This window comes from Onychomys torridus, chromosome 18 (genome assembly GCF_903995425.1).
Source record: "Onychomys torridus chromosome 18, mOncTor1.1, whole genome shotgun sequence".
NCBI lineage: Eukaryota > Metazoa > Chordata > Mammalia > Rodentia > Cricetidae > Onychomys > Onychomys torridus.
Genome location: NC_050460.1, coordinates 66,444,786 through 66,463,621, shown reverse-complemented (window position 1 = coordinate 66,463,621; position 18,836 = coordinate 66,444,786). Strand labels below are relative to the sequence as shown.

General features: G+C 51.0%; 4 protein-coding genes and 1 long non-coding RNA gene across 6 annotated transcripts; 2 read left to right on the top strand and 3 right to left on the bottom strand.

Annotated features, from left to right (window-relative positions):
• Positions 1-240: 240 nt before the first annotated feature.
• On the bottom strand, positions 241-4,596 carry LOC118569644. Its single transcript, XR_004943085.1, has 5 exons — positions 4,567-4,596; positions 3,085-3,300; positions 2,883-2,968; positions 1,096-1,168; positions 241-359 (listed from the first exon to the last, which is right to left on the bottom strand). It is a non-coding gene; the product is annotated as an uncharacterized LOC118569644 (long non-coding RNA).
• LOC118569641 (lymphocyte antigen 6 complex locus protein G6f-like) lies at positions 913-6,510 on the top strand. Its single transcript, XM_036167737.1, has 6 exons — positions 913-979; positions 2,792-3,121; positions 3,206-3,469; positions 5,945-6,100; positions 6,242-6,308; positions 6,456-6,510. The coding sequence occupies exons 1-6, from the start codon at positions 913-915 to the stop codon at positions 6,478-6,480; spliced, it is 909 nt and encodes a 302-aa protein (XP_036023630.1). The 3' UTR covers positions 6,481-6,510.
• A 122-nt stretch (positions 6,511-6,632) lies between these two features.
• On the top strand, positions 6,633-14,302 carry Ly6g6d (lymphocyte antigen 6 family member G6D). Of its 2 annotated transcripts, none has more exons than XM_036167739.1 (3): positions 6,633-6,682; positions 12,773-12,904; positions 14,031-14,302. In XM_036167739.1, exons 2-3 carry the CDS (start codon positions 12,781-12,783, stop codon positions 14,237-14,239), a joined length of 333 nt encoding a protein of 110 aa, XP_036023632.1. In that variant the 5' UTR covers positions 6,633-6,682; positions 12,773-12,780; the 3' UTR covers positions 14,240-14,302. The 2 variants fall into 2 exon arrangements, with proteins under 2 accessions (XP_036023632.1, XP_036023631.1); XM_036167738.1 differs by lacking the exon at positions 6,633-6,682 and adding an exon at positions 8,740-9,339.
• On the bottom strand, positions 8,758-9,860 carry LOC118569643 (lymphocyte antigen 6G6e-like). Its single transcript, XM_036167740.1, has 3 exons — positions 9,778-9,860; positions 9,177-9,302; positions 8,758-9,086 (listed from the first exon to the last, which is right to left on the bottom strand). Exons 1-3 carry the CDS (start codon positions 9,827-9,829, stop codon positions 8,860-8,862), a joined length of 405 nt encoding a protein of 134 aa, XP_036023633.1. The 5' UTR covers positions 9,830-9,860; the 3' UTR covers positions 8,758-8,859.
• Positions 14,303-16,182: 1,880 nt separating the features above from the next.
• Positions 16,183-18,807, bottom strand: Ly6g6c (lymphocyte antigen 6 family member G6C). The gene is made up of 3 exons (XM_036167269.1): positions 18,753-18,807; positions 16,733-16,843; positions 16,183-16,397 (listed from the first exon to the last, which is right to left on the bottom strand). Exons 1-3 carry the CDS (start codon positions 18,805-18,807, stop codon positions 16,183-16,185), a joined length of 381 nt encoding a protein of 126 aa, XP_036023162.1.
• Positions 18,808-18,836: the final 29 nt, after the last annotated feature.

Here is an 18,836-nt window from a genome sequence, read left to right as displayed (position 1 = left end):
TAAATAGCAAAAAACTAGTCGGCACATTGTATGTGAAAGTCAGAGGACAGTTCTGGGGACAGTTCTCTCTGTCCCCCGTGTGGATCCTGAGGACTGAGCTCAGGTTGTTTGGCTCCTTGGCGAAGGCCTTTATCCATTGAACCACCTCACCAGCCCAAAAGAAAATAACTTAATGGCTGGCAATATCCCCAGTGACAAGGAACTTGCCCTATGTTTGAAATAAGCAACTAGCTGTTCATAATGATGCATGCCTGTCCCCTCTTCTCACCTTGGGAGGTAGAAGTAGGGGGTCCAGAGTTCAAGGTCATCCCTAACTCCAAAGTGGTTTTGAAGCCAACCTGGATGACTTGAAACCGGGGCTAAAATCAAAACAAACAAACAAAGTAACTAACATGTAAACAATCAGATGTGTATAAAAGGTCTGCTTATGAATCTAGGCACCCATGAATTATCCAGATCCCTGCTGTATTTCTCCTTGAGTAACAGCTAAAGACACTCCTCGGGGGTCCTGGAACAGTCAATGGATGCCAGGTAACCCCAGGAAAGGTCATTTGGATCACTTATGGAGCACTGCCTGGATGTACAGTTTTGTGCTGGGTTCCAAGGAGAGAACAGACAGTCATTTGGCTCATGGGCGATATCTCGGGGATAGACGAGAAGCCACAGAAGGCTTCTAGGCTGAGAAGAGGTAGACATCTGGGATTCCTTACACAGGAGCAGCTAGCGCCAGGACCTGACTCCAAGAACTGAAAGATAAAGGGTCCTTTTCCCCCAGAAGACATGCAACTGAGTTTTATCTCCCCCACATTCTCATTGCCCCAGAGGCCCAGTGGAGTGTGGGTCTTTATCTGTGCTCTGCTTCCTCCCTGGAGACACCAGGTCTTTGGAGCAGGGGACTTGGCAGGCTCTCCCATGGCGGTCACAGTCTCCCTCTTCCTCCTCCTCCTGTGCTTGTGTGGGCACCCCCAGGCTGCTGCAGGTAAGGGGCAGGAGGTGGGGGATTCTGCAGCTATTTGAAGAGTTGGGAGGGACTGCTATTTTGTTTTCCTCTGTAGCACTTCTGAAAATGCGCGTGACCCAAGAAGACAGACTTACCTTGTTTGAATTCTCTTTGCTTTTAGTCCTGGAGAGACCCAGAGGCACCATGAGCCTAGTTATATACAGTTCCCTGTATTTTGAAAAATATAAGTATTAGGTCTGGGGGTGCAGCTCAGAGAGTTCTTGCCTAGCGCTCACAGAGCTCTCGGTTCATCTCCAGCCAAGAGTTTGATCCCTATCACCACATAAATGGGGTGCTATGCCCATCACCCCAGAATTTGAGAGGAGACAGCAAGACCAGGAGATCCAGATGTAATTCTCAGCTACATAGTCGATTTGAGGATACACGATGAGGGTCTTGCTATGTGATTGTGGTGGTGAATCTCCCAGCACACATATCTTTAGGCAGGTCTGTGAGGGCATTTCCAGGGAGTTTTAACTGAGGCAGAAGAGCTACCTAAAATGTCTGTGGCACCGTCAAGTGGGCTGGGGTCCCAGAGTCAATAAAACCAGGGAAAGGACAAAGCCAGTCAGACACAGGCGTTCCCCTCTTGCTGCTCCTAAGTCCATCCAGATGTAAGCATGTTTCTACCACCATAAATTTCCCACTACGATCGACTGTGTTCCTTAAACCATGAGCCAAGATAATCTAAGTGGTGGCGATACACACCTTAATCCCCACACTCGGGAGGCAGAGGCAGGCAGAGCTCTGAGTTCAAGGACAGCCTGGTCTACAGAGTGAGTTCCAGGACAGCCAGGCTGTTACACAGAGAAACCCTGTCTCATACAAACCTAATAATAATAATAATAATAATAATAATAATAATAATAATAATAGGAAGGAGAAGGAGAAGAAGAAGAAGAAGAAGTAAAAATAAATAAATCTTATTCTCTTAAATTCCTTTAGCCAACTATCTTGTCAAATCAGTAAGAAAAGTCCCAGCAGTCCAGGCTGGTGTGTGCCACCACACCCATCTTACAGTTTCCCTTATTTTTTTTTTTATTATCTGTTTGTTTTGAGACAGGGAATTGCTTAATAATTGCCTTGGCTGGCCTGGTACTTCTTATATGTTGCAACCCTTCTTCCTCAGCCTCCCGAGTGCTAGTATTACAGGCATGGGCTATCATACCTGGTTTAGTTCCCTGCAGAAAATAAAAGATGAGTAGATGTTTAAAGAGATAAAGGCCTTCACCAACCATTGCAGCCTATTTCTGTCCTGACTCAGAGCCTCTCATTAGCAAGAAAAAAATGGAAACCCTTTACATTCTTTACTCCACCATCCCCTTCCTCACTCTTCCTGGGACTCAAGTATTCCAGGGTAGCCTTGAACTCCTTAAGCAGCTAAGGATGACATCGAACTTCTGATCTTCCTGTCTCTGGATGGCTGGATCCCAGCCATGCACTAGCATGCTCAGTTAATGGGTTTATGCAGTGCTGGGAACCAGGGTCTGCGTTTCATGAATACTAGGCAAGCATTCTCGAGCTGAGCCCTGAGCCACATTCCCAGTTTGTGAGAGACTTTTGTTTTCTTTCAGTGCTGGGTATGGAACCCAAGACCTCAGGCAAGCACTTAGCCAGCTAAGCTATACCCCCAGCCCGCCTCCCTTTCGTCTTAGCGGTCACTTGAGAAATGTGTTCACCAGCTAAACCAGTGCTTGGAGACCCCAGAAGGAAAGGAAGGCAGGGTCAGAGGTAAAGAGGGGCCTTGCTGAAGGCATGGACAGCTCTAGTGACATCACCATTTCTCCACAGACAGCATCCAGACCGTCTATGTGGTCTCAGGGGAGTCAGTGGAGCTGCCTTGTCCTTCACCACCCTCCCTACGTGGGGGCCAGCTCCTAACCTGGTTCCGCAGCCCCGCAGAAGGCTCCTCCACCATCTTGGTGACACAGATCCAAGTAGACAGGCCAGTCTCAGATCTGGGGAAACCTGAAAATGATTCAAGGTTCAAACCTCTTGGGAACTATTCCTTATTGCTGGAGGGGTCCAGGGATGAAGACGCCGGGCGGTACTGGTGCACTGTGATGGATCAGAACCACAAGTACCAGAACTGGAGGGTGTACGATGTCTCTGTGCTCAAAGGTGAGTTGGGGTGCGGAAGCCTCTCTGGACTCTGGAGACTAGGGAAGACCGCACAAGAAACTGAGTGTCTCCGTCTCTTGCCAGGATCCCAGTTCTCTGTGAAGTCTCCAGATGGCCCCTCTTGCTCTGCTCTCCTGTGCTCTGTGGTCCCCGCCAGGCGTCTGGACTCTGTGACCTGGCTAGAGGGGAGGAATCCCGTGAGAGGACACGCTCAGTACTTTTGGGGAGATGGGGCTGCCCTGCTATTGGTGTGTCCTGGAGAGGGGCTCTCTGAGACCAGGGGCCGCAGGCCAAGGAACATCCGATGCCTTATGCCTCAGAACAAAAGATTCAGCTTCAGTCTGGCAGGTAAAATGAGGGGAGGGGGATAAAGAAAGGGAAAGGTTCTCTCTGACACATCTCTCAAGGTTGGGAAAGGAGGCAAATCAGGGCAGGCTGAGAGTCACTCCCTGTTTTTCCCACTTCATTGACCAAATCTACCATAAAGAAGGGGTGATTATCCAGACAGTGGTGGCGCATGCCTTTAATCCCAGCACTGTCAGTTCGAGGCCAGCCTGGTCTACAGAGTGAGATCCAGGACAGGCACCAAAGCTACACAGGGAAACCCTGTCTCGAATGATGTAACACAAACATTAAAATCCAAGTTTGAACTCAGAAGTCACATAAAAAAAAAAAAAAATGCCATTCATGGTAACGTGTGCTTGTAATCCCAACACTAGGGAGACAGACAGACAGATGGACCCCTGGACTCTCAGGCCAGATAGCCTGGACTGCATTGTGAAAGACCTTGTTTCACAAATAAGGCGGACATCTCCTAAAGAATAACACCTGAGGTTGACCTTTAGCCTCCACACACGTGCACACACATGTGTGCACGCACACACACACATGCACACACACACACACACGCACACATGCACACACACACATGCACACACACACACATGCACACACACACATGCACACACACACACATGCACACACACACATGCACACACACACATGCACACACACACACACATGCACACACACACACACGCACACACACGCACACACACACACACACAAGAAGAAATAGGCTGATCTGAGCAGGGCATGGTGTCACACGCCTCCTAGCACTTGAGAGGTAGAAGGAGTATCAGAAGTTTGAGGACAGCCTTGGCCCTATAGTGAGTTCAAAGCCGGTCTGCATTGCATGTGACCCTGCTTCTTTAAAAAAAAAGAAAAAGGCATAAAAATAAAAGACATAGGCCTGTGCCTTTAATCCTAGCTCTCAGGAGGCAGAGGCTATCAATATCTGAGTTTAAGGCCAGCCTGGTCTACATAGCAAATTTCAGGCCAACCAGCATTATATAGAGGTGGTCCTGCCCCGCCCCTCTCCACACCGCCCCAAAAAGAAAGACAAGAAATAGGCCAGTGTATGAGCCAAGCATGGTGGTACACACCTGCAGTCCCAGGACTCGGGAGGCTGAGGCAGGGGTTCAAGGCCAGTCTAGACTGCATGAGACCCTGTCTCAAAAACAAACGAAAGAAATAGACTAACCTATACTTCTGTGGACTCTTTCCATGGCAGAGAGGAAATGATAGGGGTTTTGGGGACACTGACTTCTGAAGAAGGGGCCCCATATATGGTCATACAATGGCCTATTGACTGGGAAGACAGAAGCAGAAAGTGTATAATTGTTATACAAAATAGAAGGCCATTATACAGAGAATGGATGTTACTAGATGTAGAATAACCCATTTGTAAGTCAGAGAGAGGAGCAAAAGGCTGTTGTTCCAAGAGAGAAAGATCTTGGTGAGGCCTAGAAGAATGAGTGAATGGGTGGATAAGGGGCTGAAGAGATGGAAACTGTAAAGCGTTCTTCTTGTTTTCCTTTTTCCATTTTTCATGTGTGTAAGATGCATGCCTGTGTGCATCTTCGCATATGTGTGGGTACACATACATGTGTGTACTCATGTACATGGGTGTGCAGGCATGCAGAGCCTGAGGTCGATGTCTGGAATCTGTTGCTCTTCCATCTTATTCAATGAAGCAGTGTCTCTCAATCAAACCCAGAGCTGGTTGATAAGGCTAGTCTCACTAGCCAGCTTGCTTCGGAGACCCCACCCCCACCCCACCCCCATCTCTGCCTTCAGAGGCTGGAATTACAGGTGGGCTACCATGCCCACCCAGTATTTACATGGGTTCTGGGGATTCAAACTCCCATCTTCACACTTGTGTGACAAGCATGCTAACCACTGAGCCATCTCTCCAGCCCATCTTTTTGTTTTTTATTTTTATGGTAGTATCTCACCTTGGAGACCCGGTTGGCCTGAAATTCACTACGTAGACCAGGTTGGCCTTGGACTTTCCCGTTTCTTTTGCTTTGAGACAGGCTTTCATGTAGCCCGTGCAGATAGATGACCTCAACCCCTTATCCTTTCATATCCACCTCCCAGGTACAGGCATTACAGGCATGCATCACGGTGCCCAGCTGCAACGCTTTACTTTTTCTTGAAAATGTAAATTTTTGTGAGGGAAGTTAAGGCTAGGATGTGCCCCGGAACCAGCTGTCCCTGTGTGACGGGAACTGGGGCCCGCTCTCTCTGATGTTGGCCCCTGGAGTCCACAAGCAAAGTCACAGGGCAGTGGATGCTGGAGGTAGGGGCCTCCTGAGTATTTTCTGTAGTAAAATCCCACTAGACTGTAGGGGGAGCCACGTCCCACTCAGGGCTGCCTCTCCACTGGCTGCTCAAGGCAGGAGACCAAGTGACACCACAGGAAGATTCTCCTTCCTTCCAGCATCGACAGCCCCTCATTCTTGTCTTTTGCAGTGGCAGCTTCCACAGAACCTTCCCCCACAGTTTGTGCCTCTGTCCCGAGCTGGGATGTGCCCCGGGTACTGATGCTGCTGCTCACGGCAGGCCAAGGAGTCGCCATCATAGCCCTCAGCATCGTGCTCTGGAGACGGAGGGCCCAGAGGTCTCCGGACAAAGGTGAGTCTTTCCCCAGAAATGCCACTGGGTATGAGGCAGAGGGCTGGGCTCTGGCCTGTCTGCTCTAGGGGAGGGATGGCAAGGAACACATCCCTGAATTATCTGGTGACGTCTACACATCCTACGGCTTCTTTTCCCCAGAACCCTCAATTCCTCACTTCAAACCTGAAGTCCAGGTCTATGAGAACATCCACTTGGCCCGCCTTGGGTAAGAGACAATAGAGGCTTAAATCCCAGAGGGCCTGAGCATGGGAAATGGTTGCCTGGAGACTGGGGTTGGATTGCAGATGGGGGACCTTGTTCCTGAGAAAGTGCAATAGCTTTAACATGGCTTTTTGCTTTGTAAACTCTACAGCCCGCCCACCCACAAGACCAGGTGATCTTGGTGACGTCTGCTTCAGAAAGCTTGGCCTGCTGTCCTGTGTCTCTGGCATCTGAAGGATTCCCTGACAACCTTGGAGAGAGGGTGGGGCTGAGGGTGTGACTCTACTTCCTCTTGGCTTCCAACAGCCACTAAGCTGGAGGGGCCAGGCACAGCATAAGGAAGGGAGTAACATCATTCTGTGACATCACCTACAAAAGGTGTGGTCTCCTGTCTTGCAGCAGCTGGTAGAGGAGAGACCCAGAGTAAGATGTATTGTGGGGTTTGGAGTCTGTTGCGGGCAAGAGGAACAGGGAAGCCCAGAGACTTGAGAAGTGGTGGGGAAGCTATGAAGTTAAGTTGAGGGTGGGGGAGGGAGAGGAGGGAGCTATCGTAGGAGAAGTGGTGAAGATGGGGGGGGGGGCAAGGAAGAGAGGGTTTGAGAGACTCAGATGCAAAGTGGGAGATTTGGGGGACCGAGAAAACAGAAGATTTAACAAGCCTCCAACGTAAACCAGACCTCCCTTCCCGGTGTTGTCCTCACAAAGAGACGTTGAGAGGGAGGGAACAAGACCTTTAATCAGGCCCCAGACTTCCTCAGATGGAACAGCGGGGACTCAAGACCAAAGTGGGATGCTGGTCCTCAGCCCTAGCAGGGCGCTCTCCTTATCCCAGGAGCACACACGCTCCTCTGTGGGGCTCCTCTGTGGGTCTCTATCCGGCATGAGCAGCTTATCACTTCTGACTCCCTGGAGCCCTGCCCCCTTGCACCCCGGTTCCGTGCTATCTCTGGGGCAGGGGAAGCATATTCAAGGGCTGGCAGACAGATCCCTAGTGGAGCGAGTACTTCCAGGCTTTCTGGACAGAGGACAGCTCTGGGCCGGTGAAGTGGAAGAGGCCATCCCTGCTTCAAAGCAGTCAGTCCCCAGCCTCCAGGAACGAGGCCACACCCTCTCTGCAGCTCTGCCAGGCGCCCTTTTGGACTCTTGTCCTGAGGTTGGCTCTCAATGGAGAGAGCAGCTGTCCTGGAATCCTAACTTGCAGCCTTCACACTGCGGCAGCGTAGGCTCAGACGTTGGCAGGAAAGAGGATGACAGCCACACAGATGGGAACTGGGTACGGGGTGCCAGTCCGACCCACAAGGCAGCTACAGTTCGTTCTTGTGTGTGTGAGTGTTGTATATGTATGGGTGCAAATGTGTGCACACCAGTGCATGCCTGGAAGACACCAAATGTCCTATTCTTTCCTCTCTCTCTTGCTACTTTGAGGTAGGGTCTCTCACTAAACTTGGAGCAAGGCTGATGGTCAGCAAGCCCCACCGATCTTCCCATCTCTGCCCCTCATTGGCACTGGGGTTACAAGCACTCCTGTGTTGCTATACCTGGCTTTTCATTTTATTTATTTTTTCTTACTTTATGTGTACTGGTGTTTTGCCTGCATGTATGTCTGTGCACCACACTGTGTGCAGTACCTGAAAGGAGTGTGGGATTTCCTGGGACTAGAGTTACAGATGGCTGTGAGCCACCATGTGGTTGCTGGGAATTGAACCCCAGGTCCTCTGCAAAAACAGCAGTGCTCTTAACTGCTGAGCCATCTCTCCAGCCCAAAGGCCAGGTTTTTAAGTGGGCGCTGGCATCCAAATCCAGGTTCTTATGCTCATACATGTGCTGCTACCCAAGGAGACGTCGATTCTGCCCCGTCTAGTTTATTCTTAAAGGGTATCCTCGTGTGTTTCACCACCAGTACACACGACTGAAGCATTAGTGGGCTCAAAGACAGCCCTATTTTTACATTTTATTTATTTGTTTGTTTTGGTGGTGTAGGGGATTGAGCCCAGGGCCTTGTGCATGGTAGGCAAGCACTCTATCATTGAGCTACATCTCCACCCAATAGCCCCATGACTAACTGTACTCTTTATGGTTCCCCAAGGTAGCTTTCCTTCCTTGAGACCCTCAGATACCAAGTTACGTCTTTCCTAGCAGCACTCTGCCCCTCACCAGTCCCAGGCCACTTCTGTCCCTTTACCTGGGGCCCACGGCTCCTTCAGGGTGGCTGACCTGGGACACCTAGAGAAGAGACAGCCGGGAGTTTCTTATGAGGCGAGGTTCTGGACACATGCATGCTGGGATTGGAAACTCCAACTGCAGGAATCAGGTCTTAGCAGGGGAGGGGGTCTGCAGGGGAGGGAGTCTGCAGGGGAGGAGGTCTGCAGAGGAGGGGGTCTGCAGAGGAGGGGGTCTGCAGGGGAGGGGGTCTGCAGAGGCGTTGGTATAAAAACCCTCAAGGGCCAGGGCTTTTTATACAAAGTCACATTCGTGAGCATGTCTCAAAAACATCTGTGCAGATGTTTCCAGGTCCACGATAACGTCGGAGTGCTAGGTTGACCTGGACTCACAGGCTAGAGGAGGACATGGACTCCCCAGGCAAAGAGGGTTACAAGAAGTAACAGGGCGGTGAGGGGAAGGCGTGCGAGTGGCGGCAGGGAGGCGGCAGTGTTGCAGAGGTCCTGCTCACAGCACTGGTGCCGAAGAGCGTAGGGCTGTGACCAGTAGGTGGCACGGCCCAGCAGAGCGCAGTGGGCCCGAGGGAGGCAGCCTTTCCGCTCGATGACCTCTTCCTTCTGGTCTGTGGGACAAAGGAGGAACACTGAGGCTGGGTGGCAGAAAAGAGAGGGTGAGGAGCCACCCCAAGAAGGGCCGTTGGACCAGACCTTACCTGAGGTGCCAACACTGACGCCACACACCTCATCTTCCTGGCACTCTGTGAGAACAGGGTAGCAGGGCTTAGCAAAGCTGCAAGTGTAACAGTGGAGCCGTCCCCTGGTTGGGGAAGTGGTGAGACCTGTTGGGTCAGCGGAGATCATTTCGGGGAGGAGAAGGTAAGAGGTAAAACCAGACCTCTGGGACACAGAGGAGGGAGAAGCAAGTCATAAAACCGAAGCAGACAGGAATACAAAACAGCCAAGGAAGGAGAGAGCGTGCAGGCAAAGAACCAGGGAGAAGAAAGGGATAGGGTGTTCAGGAGAGACGGAGAACAAGCCCGCAGAGTGATGTTAAAAGCCAGACCCAGGCGCAGGAAGGCGAGATGAGAAAGTTAAGCGAGAGACAAAGGACTAGAGACGGTCAGAGACTCCAAGAGATAGTCACTCACATGCTCCCTCCCCCGGGCCTTTGGAGACAGTTTTACACAGCCTAGCCCCTCCCGACTCAGCCTTCCAGGGTCCTAATAACTCCCCATGTCTCTTCGCCTCTGTCAGCTCCCTCTCCATTCTCCACTCCAGCCCCGGCCCCGTGTGGATTCCCCAGTCCGCCCTTACCCAGTGCCCCAGAGAAGAACAGGATGCCGAGAAAGGCGCTGGAGGGGCCCATGGCAGAACCAGCTCGGCAGTCTGGGAGAATGTGATCTGCACCCCGAGTCAGAGCACACCTGGCCAAAGACAGGGAGGAACTCTTAAACAAACAGAGCCAGTGAGATAATCTGGGGTGTGGAAAAGTGAGAGATTCGCCTGCCTGGTGCAGCAGCTCTCCATCCCTGCCCTTGCTTGCCCTGAGGGTCTTCTGTTTTCTCAGTGTTTGCTAACTCAGCCTAGCTGTCTGCCCGTCTAGAGTGGTGTCTGTCGCCTCCTGCTCTCTCCCCCCCAGCTCAAGCTGTTCTCAGTTCTCCTTGTTTTTTGTCTATCCCCTCAGAGCTTGTCCTCCTCCCAAGGTCACACTCTGAACCCTCCCTGCCCCAGATGTTAGAGTCCCGTTTGAATGTGGAATCAACAAAGCCCACCCACCCATTCCCACACCCTACCCCACCCACAAAGCCCAGCTGAGAGGGGCCCTGCCCCACCTAGCTCACAGCCCTTTGATTCACATCCCCCCACACACACACACCAAGCTTCAACATTGCTACCCCATAATTATCCCTCCTGGCTTTACTACGTTGCAGAAAAGAACTAATCAGGAGCCAGACTAGAAGGATGTATGTCTTTCCTCTGAGAAGGAATTGGAAAAGGTAGGACAGGTTCCGGGAAAGGAGAACTGGCAGTGAGGAACATTAGGGATGAAGAGACTGGGTGGGCACAGGGAGTGTATCGCTTGCAGCCTCAGCGGGCTTATCCAACACCTGGGCATCCCTGGGTTCCATTCCGAGTACCAAAAAGAGAAACACTTCACCAGAAGGGTTACAGCGAGGAAGAGGGTGGTGGGCATCTCAGCATCTCCTTATACCCTGAAAATGACTGAAGACCTCAGAGATCTTTTCTTCACATGGATTCTATCAACATTTGCCTTATCAGAAGTTAAAATGGGCTGGTTGACGTAGCTGAGTGGGTAGAGGTGCTGTGTAAGCCGAAGGGCCTGGGTGTGAGGCCTGGAACCACGAGAATGTGGAAAGGGAGAGGCAAGCGCACAAAGTCATCCTCTGACCCCACCAGTGCGTGACGGCCTGCATTCACCTGCACCGAGAGGGACACACGATAATAAATTTTATTAACTTGTTTTTTTGGCTGGCCTGAAACTTGATATGTAAACCAGGTTGGCCTTAAACTCACAGAGGTCCATCTGTCTCTAGGCCTGCACTACCACATCTGGCTATTTTTTAAGACTTTTTATTTATTTATTTTTGTTTTGTTTTTCGATACAGGGTTTCTCTGTAGCTTTGGAGGCTGTCCTGGAACTCACAGAGATCCACCTGCCTCTGCCTCCTGAGTGCTGGGATTACAGGCGTGTGCCACCACTACCCTGCCTAAGACTTTTTATTTTTAACTATGTATACATGTATGTGTCTGTGTATGGATATATGTGTGCAAGCACAGAAGCCCCGGGACCGTGAGGACACGGGGTCCCCTGGAGCTGTGCTGTTCGCCGTGGGTGCTGGGAAAAGAAACTGCAGAAAGAACAGCCGGCACTCTGGTCCACGGATTTCTCATCACTCCATCACTCTCTGGTCCACGGATCTCTCATCACTCAATCACTCTCTCATCCACTGATCGCTCATCACTCATCTCTCCACCCCTAAGTAAAAATCTTTTAAAAAGAGATGAAGAGGGCTGGAGAGACAGCTCAACAGTTTAGAGCACTTGTTGCTCTTGCAGAAGGACTCAAGTTCTGTTCCCAGCACCCACAGGGTGGCTCACAACTGGCTGTAACTCCAGGTCCAGGGATTTGATGCATTCTGGGCTCCATTGGTACCAGGCGTACACGTGGGGCACATAGCTACATGTCAGCAAAACATTCATTCACATAAAATAAATCTTAAAAAGAAAAAAAAGGAATTAAAGTAAGAAGCCACCAGTGATGGCACATGCCTGCAATCCCAGCACACAGGAGGCTGAGACAGGATTGCTGTAAGTTTGAGGCCAGCCTGGACTACATGCTGAGCTCCAGACCAGCCTAGGTTATGTGGAAGACCTCTTCAGCGCACGCGCGTGCGCGCACACACACACACACACACACACACACACACACACACACAGTAAATATATATAATTTTAAACAACAAAATAAATAGGACATTTAAAATTGGTATTGAAGCCAGGCGTGGTGATCCACGCCTGTAATCCCAGCACTTGAGATGCTGAGGCAGGAGAATCAGAAGTTCAAAGCCAGCCCTGCCTCAAACAACAATCAGCTAGCTAAATAAATAATTAGGTATAGTTGGATTCATTTAACAAATAAAAACCAAGTGTATTATATGTTAGGAAGACATAGTTTTGTGAAAAATAATAATTAGCCTCCGGCGGCACAGGGAGAATGGCATTGTTTTACATTTTTGAGAATCTATTTAACGCTGGTTATAATCAGAGGTGTCTGGGTTTTCATAACCTACTTCTGCATTCCATCTGGAATGTGGATGAACAAAATCAAACCCTTAGATACGGAACTGAAAAGGGAAGACCCTTGGGGGGTTTATGAAAGGGCCTTAGGGACCCCCAGGTGTTCTTCGGTTGGAACTGTTGCTGAGCATGGAGGCGTTTGGGGCTTCAGAGGACGCTCAGAGCCATCCATGGGGCCCCTCCCTGTTCCCCATTGGGGCCCTGGAGCAGCTGGGGGAGACTCTTTCCTTGCTTTTTATTGCCCTATAAAGCTCAAGGCAAGGGGGATATAAGGCTGGCAGAGCAGAGCCTGAGAGGGGGTGGGCGGGAGGGAGAGGCGCTACTGGTGTAAGCGGACATGATGAACCCCCGGTTGGTCGGGGTCCTTCTCTGCGCCCTGGTAGGCGCTGCCTTGGGTAAGGAGGAAGCTCATATGCCTTTGGCACAGGCCTGTCCTTCCCTCGGCCAGGGCTCCTCTAAGAGCCGTCCGGTGCCTCTTTTTTCCTGCCAGGACACCGAATGCGGTGCTATGACTGTGATGGGGGCCCCAGCAACTCCTGCAAGCAGACCGTGATCACCTGTGGTGAGGGTGAGCGCTGTGGCTTCCTGGACCGCAAACCCAACCCAGGACAAGCTAAGCAACGTGAGTCCTTTGTCGTTCCTACCCCACCCCCACTTCCCACTGCTTCCAACAAGCCCCCTCTTCAATCCTGCTACCACTCTTCCAACTTCAGTCTGGCTCTGGGCAGATGGTGCCACTGTTAGGGCGGTCTAGCCCTACTGGCTCCTGGCACACGCCTCAGGCTCTCCCCTCACTCTATGAAGAACCTCATCGGCCCTTACTAGGGAAGAAACTGTCTCTAAAACCAGAGTCAAATGTTAAGCCAAACTCCAACTGTCAGGGACTAGGTAAGAGCTGGAGAGAGGTGTGTGAGTGTGTGTGTGTGTGTGTGTGTGTGTGTGTGTGTGTGTGTGTGTTCTCAGAGGCCAGCAGAGTGTATCAGATTCTCTGGAGTTACAGCTGGTTATAGGCGTTACAGGCGGTTGTGAGCCTGATGTGAGAACTCGGTCTTCTGGAAAGGCGACAAGCACTCTTAGCCATTAAGCTATCTCTCAAGTTCTACATTTTTTTACTTATTTTTAGGACAGGGTCTCACATGTCCCAGGGTGGCTGCAAACGTGATATGACTCCTAGGATGACCTTGAACTTCTGATCCTCCTTTCTCCACATGGCACGTGCCGTCATGTCCTGTTTATTTTAGTACTGCAGGTCAAGTCCAGGACTTTTGGGTCCTAGGCAAGCATTCTACTAAGTGAGCTACATTCCCAGCTCTACTTGCTATTTTGGGGTGGGGGGGACATGGTCTCGATTTTATAGCCCAGGGTTACCTTTAAGTCAACGTGTTGATCAGACTGGCCTTGAACTCCTGGCAATCCTCCTGCCTCAGCCTACTGAGTGTTACAGGCATGCACCACTATGCCCAACTTTATCCGTATTAACTTCACAATGATACCTTATTTTGCAGATTGTCCCTTTTGAATTTGGCTGCAATTTTCCCATGTTGAGGCTGAGGCAGGAATGGTCCTAGGTTCTTGGAACACCTTAGCATCACTGCCCTTGGTGGACTTGTTGGCTCCAATGCCTTGGTTTCTGAGAGGTGTTTTTTGAGGGGACAGAGTGTCCCTTTAAGCCCTGGGAACTTGCGTCTTCCACGGCAGGCAAGTCCTGAAGTCAGGAGTTCAACATCCTGTGTCGTTCCTTCTCTCAGCCTCCGTGACCTTGGGTCAGCACCACCCCGCCTGTGTGGCCACCCATCATTGCAATCAAGTGGACATAGAGTCAGTGGGAGGTGTGACTTTCACAACCCAAAAAAACTGCTGCTTCGGAGACCTGTGCAACGGCGCCGTGGTGAGCTCCGTGACCCCTTCCTGTATCTTGGCTGCAGCTGTTGCCACCCTGGCCTGGCTCTTGCCATGACTATAGAGCGAGCGAATAGTGGGATTGAGGGTAGGGAAGGGACCGAGGGAGCTGAACATCCAAGGTGAGAAATAGGCACTCCTTTGTGTGCCATTAAAATGTATGGACTATTCTAGAGCTGACTATTAAATTCTATCCACGTTTGTTTGTTTGTTTGTTTGTTTGTTTGTTTGTTTGTTTGAGACAAGGTTTCTCCGTGTAGCCCTGGCTGTTCTGGAACTTGCTAGCCTCGAACTCACAGAGGTCTGCCTGCCTCTGCCTCTCCAGTGCTGAGATCAAAGCTGTGAGTCTCTCTTCCCAGCATCTATGACTCCTCTGTTGAAAATAAGGGCCAGCTAGGCTTGCAAATCCCTGCCTGTCCAGCAGGGCGGGCCACGCTAGCAGGGTGTGTGTGTGTGTGTGTGTGTGTGTGTGTGTGTGTGTGTGCGCGCGCGCATGCGCAGCACAGGCCTCTGGGGCCATAGCTAGAAAAAAAGACTGCTGGAGGGATACTATGTGGGTTATCTGACCACTTATTCAGTTAACAGTCGGTCAGTAGACCTATCAGCCGTCCTTATCCAATGACACCCCTCAGAACAAGAGAGTCTGTCCTCAGTGGCTCCTGGAACCTGCTGCTAGGGAGACTCTTCCTTCACAGTGGGGGGCACTGAGTAGAAGGGCCCTGGGCTGAGTGGGGTGGGGGGTTACCAGGACTCCGTGATCCTGGCTGTCTGGGTTTGTTTTCCCTTCTGTACTTCATAACTCAGCTCCCAATAGACTGTTTTGAACTGAGAAAAGAAAGCTAGAGTAGCCCAGTTAGAAAGCCACCCAAGAGGTGGACATGAGAGCCAGCTCTCTGTCTGAACACCTTTCCTACCCTTTCTGGGGCACCCTCAAGCGAGGCTGCACCTGCTCCTTGGCAGGGTGTAGTCTAAATTTAGGATAAGGGCTGTTTCTCCAAACACTAGTGCCAGTGTGTCACACTCAGGTATTGGAAAGGAGAAAGGCTTGAAAAACCTGCTCTTCCATTTGGTCAGCCCAGCCTTGAAGGGAAACTCCCTGGAGAACTCTTAGGTAGGAAGAAGGGTGGGGTTGGGAGTGAAATTTCCATGGAGAGAGGCCCTACACCACCACCACCACCTCCTCCATCTCTCACACCTCCTCCTCCTCTTCCTCCTCATTCTCTCTCTCTCTCTCTCTCTCTCTCTTTCCCTCTCTCTCTCTCTCTCTTATCCTTGCTGTCCTGGCTGACTTGGAACTTGCTAGGTAGAAGCCAGACTGGCCTCAAACTCAGATCTGTCTTTGCCTCTTAAGTGCTGGGATGAAAAGGGTACAGAGCCACGCCTGCCTCTCTTTTTGAGACAGGAGCATATTCGGCTCATGCTGGCCTTGAACTTCCTATGTAACCAAGGATGGTCTTGAACACCTGATTCTTCTGCCTCTACTGCCTAGCTGTTGAGATCACAAAGGAAAACCACCACGCCCAGATTTGCATGTATATCCCCTGACAATAAACACACCGTTTATCAGACGCCAACGTTTATTTCTCACGATGGAAAGAGATGAGCAGAGGGTTTAGCGAATCAACCCCATGCAGTGAGGTTAGCGGGTCATTTTGGAGACAAGACAGTGGCCCTTCCAGATCCACATCCCAGGGTCACATCAGTGTGCATCCAAGTAGGGAGCCCTTGCAGTGGCCAGTGAAGGAGGTATTTTGTTCCCCAGGGAAATGGGAAAGGACTTGGCGGAAAATGGAGTGGGAAGTGCCAGCTGAGAGAGGAGGCTAGAAAGACCACTCTAGGCACTGTCCCACGAAACAAGGGGGACAAGAACAGGGAAATGATCTTCAGAAGAAGAGGAGCCAGGGGTGAAGGGAGAACATTCTGGAAAGCTGGAGTTCTAAGGACATGGGGAGAAAGGCTCAGGCTACAGCAAATGGCAAGAACGCAGCCATGGAGTGAATCTCAGTGCAATAACCAAAGGCCAAGGCCAGCCAAGGAGGTGAGAGAGACAAGAGCCAGGGCAGGCGTGGGCCTCGGAGCTGGGCTATTGCAGTTGTCCTTGTCACAGCAGGTAGTGTTGTAGTTCAGGCCCAGCCTGTGGTTGGTTTGGTTGAAAGCCTCCACACAAGGCTCCTCTGGTGTGCCACAGCGCAGGTTAGAGAAGACCCACATCTTCCCTAAAGAGCCAACAGAGAAGCGATCAGGAGCAGGCACTGGCTTGTCTGTGTCCATTGGCTACCCTCCCTTCCCAAGCCGCTTGGCTCCACCCTTCTTGCTTTTCAGTCTAATCTCCCGAGTGTAAGCCACATCCCCGAGTCCAGCACCAGCACCCATTTCATAGGGTCGTCACAAGCATTCACAAACACAATGGAGAGACACAGGTCAGCTCCTGGCACACAATCATCTTTGGCCACATGCTGTCCCCACTGTTAACTCTCTGTCCTAGAGATGGGCTTCAGTCCCAGATAGCATCTCCCACCTGGCCCCTCCCTCCTAGAAAAGGGGATGTTACCAAGGTACACATTTGTTGTCAAGCATTTGTGGCCTGGCTCCAGGCGACAGGACTGGCGGTCCACACAGCCCAGCACAGGGACCTTGTAGCAGGAATGACATCTAGTGTCAGCTGGGGAGATAAGAAGTCAGGCTGAGGTGATGGGATGTCTCAGTCACCTGAGGATGAGTTGAGTTAGGGGAAGGGCGGAGAACTGCCCACTAAGCAGCCAGTGTCTGTGACCTGCTTTGTTCACAGGGACAGAGTAGGTGAATGTACAGTAGGCGTTGTGTGGAGGCATTTGTTCTGTGTGGAAACTACACACCCTAAATTCCTTCCTCCACCTAGCCTGTTTGGGATGAGTCAAGCATTGTACTAACAAAAACTTGGAGCTAGGGATGGCTGGGATATGGAGAAAGCTTGGAGACAGAGAGAGTAGAGGTTAGGAAAGAGGATGAGACTTGAGACAGAAAGAGAGAGAGAGGGAGAGAGAAATTATAAAGTGTAGAAGTTAGCAGTGCCTTCAGAGATGGCATGGAATTGAGGCTGTAAGAAGCCACCTGTGACCAGCTTTAGAAGTTGACTAGACCTCTGCCAAGATCTTGGGAAGAATCAGTCCTGAATAAATCCTTTCTATGACTGTTCTGGCTCTCACTCTGGAAGAAGGGATAATACCTGTGAGGCATATCACTGGATTGTCTTATCACCTTACAAAAATGGAGAGTGGGTGCAGAAGTGGCATGCCAGGATTCCTGTGTTGGCCAACTTCAGGTTTGAGCATGCAAAGTTCCATGAAAGAATGGTTAGCTCAAGGTGGAGGAGCTTAGTGTGCCTCCAGGAAACCCATCTCACATTGGGGTAAGTGCTCTGGCATCTTCTCTCTAGAAGGCTCAGGGAGAGTTTCTGATTCCTGGGAAGGCTGTATGCAGTCAATGGAACCACCCAGAAGGCTTTGCATCCCTGGTGGGGGTATAGGAACAAGCTAAGAAGGGCTATTGCTGAGCACCTCAGTGAGGGGTGGAGTGGGGTCCTGGGGTTTCTGTGAGAGAACTCTGCTCAGTGCCGAAGGTGAGCGAAGGCTGGTATGCTAGATCCTGGAGAACTGCATGTTGGAATGGGGCTGTCCAGAGAGTTAGAGTGTCCAGGAAGGGAGCACACCAGGTCGGAGATAAGAGACCTGGAGCTGTAGCAGGTAAGAAGAGTGGGCCAGGAGAAAATGGGGGCTGGAGAAGATGGCAGTGGAGACCTGGTCCTTAATAATGGACCAAAGAGCCAGGTGTGATACTTGTGTAAATCCCAGCATTTAGGAGATAGAGACAGGATGATCAGGAGTTCAAGGCCAGCTTTGGGTCTGAGACTAATCTACCACAAAGACAGGGTTCAAGCAAGCCAAAAATTAAAAAACAAAACCCTGATATATCAGGGAAGCCCCAGGTTTTGAGATCCAGACCACACCTCTGAGGCAGGAGCAGCAGTCAGTTTTAAAGGGAAAAGCCACAAAGAGTCCCATCCAATCATAATGAAACAGGGGGAGAAGTGGAGAAGTGGCTGGGGACTTTCCATGGTGGAACACTTTCAGCTGTGAGGGAGTTCTGTGGTCTGGCGGCTGGCTCAGGGCCAGCAGCCAGTCAGAAGGGGGTGGGATGTTTGTGGTACAGCCTCATTCTAGACATCTGCGGGAGGGGGCCTGGGGTTACAGTTAAGCCTCAGGAAATTGTGGGTAGCAGCTCAGGGCAGAGTGGAGTTCCTTCTGCTAACTAGGATCTAACACGTGAATTTGCCCCCCCCCCCCCCGCAAAAAAAAAAAAAAAAGGACAAGTAAAGAAATGAAGGGAGGAAAAGGAGGAAAGGAAAGAGAGGGCGGGAGAAAGAAAGAAAGAAAAAATGGAGCAAGGCGCCCCCATCCTCCTCAGACATCTGATCCTAGAGGCATTGGGGAGACTAAGCCAGCTAGGGTTGGAGCTTCTTGGGGTCCTGAGTAGAGGGAAATATAGAGTACTGGGTAGGGTTGGGGTGGGGCCTGGGGATCCCTGGCACTCACCTGAGACCCAGCAGCAGAGCAGGGCAGACAGGGTGAGCAGCAGCAGGTGTTTCATGGCGAGGGTGTTGAAAATGTCCGCAGCCT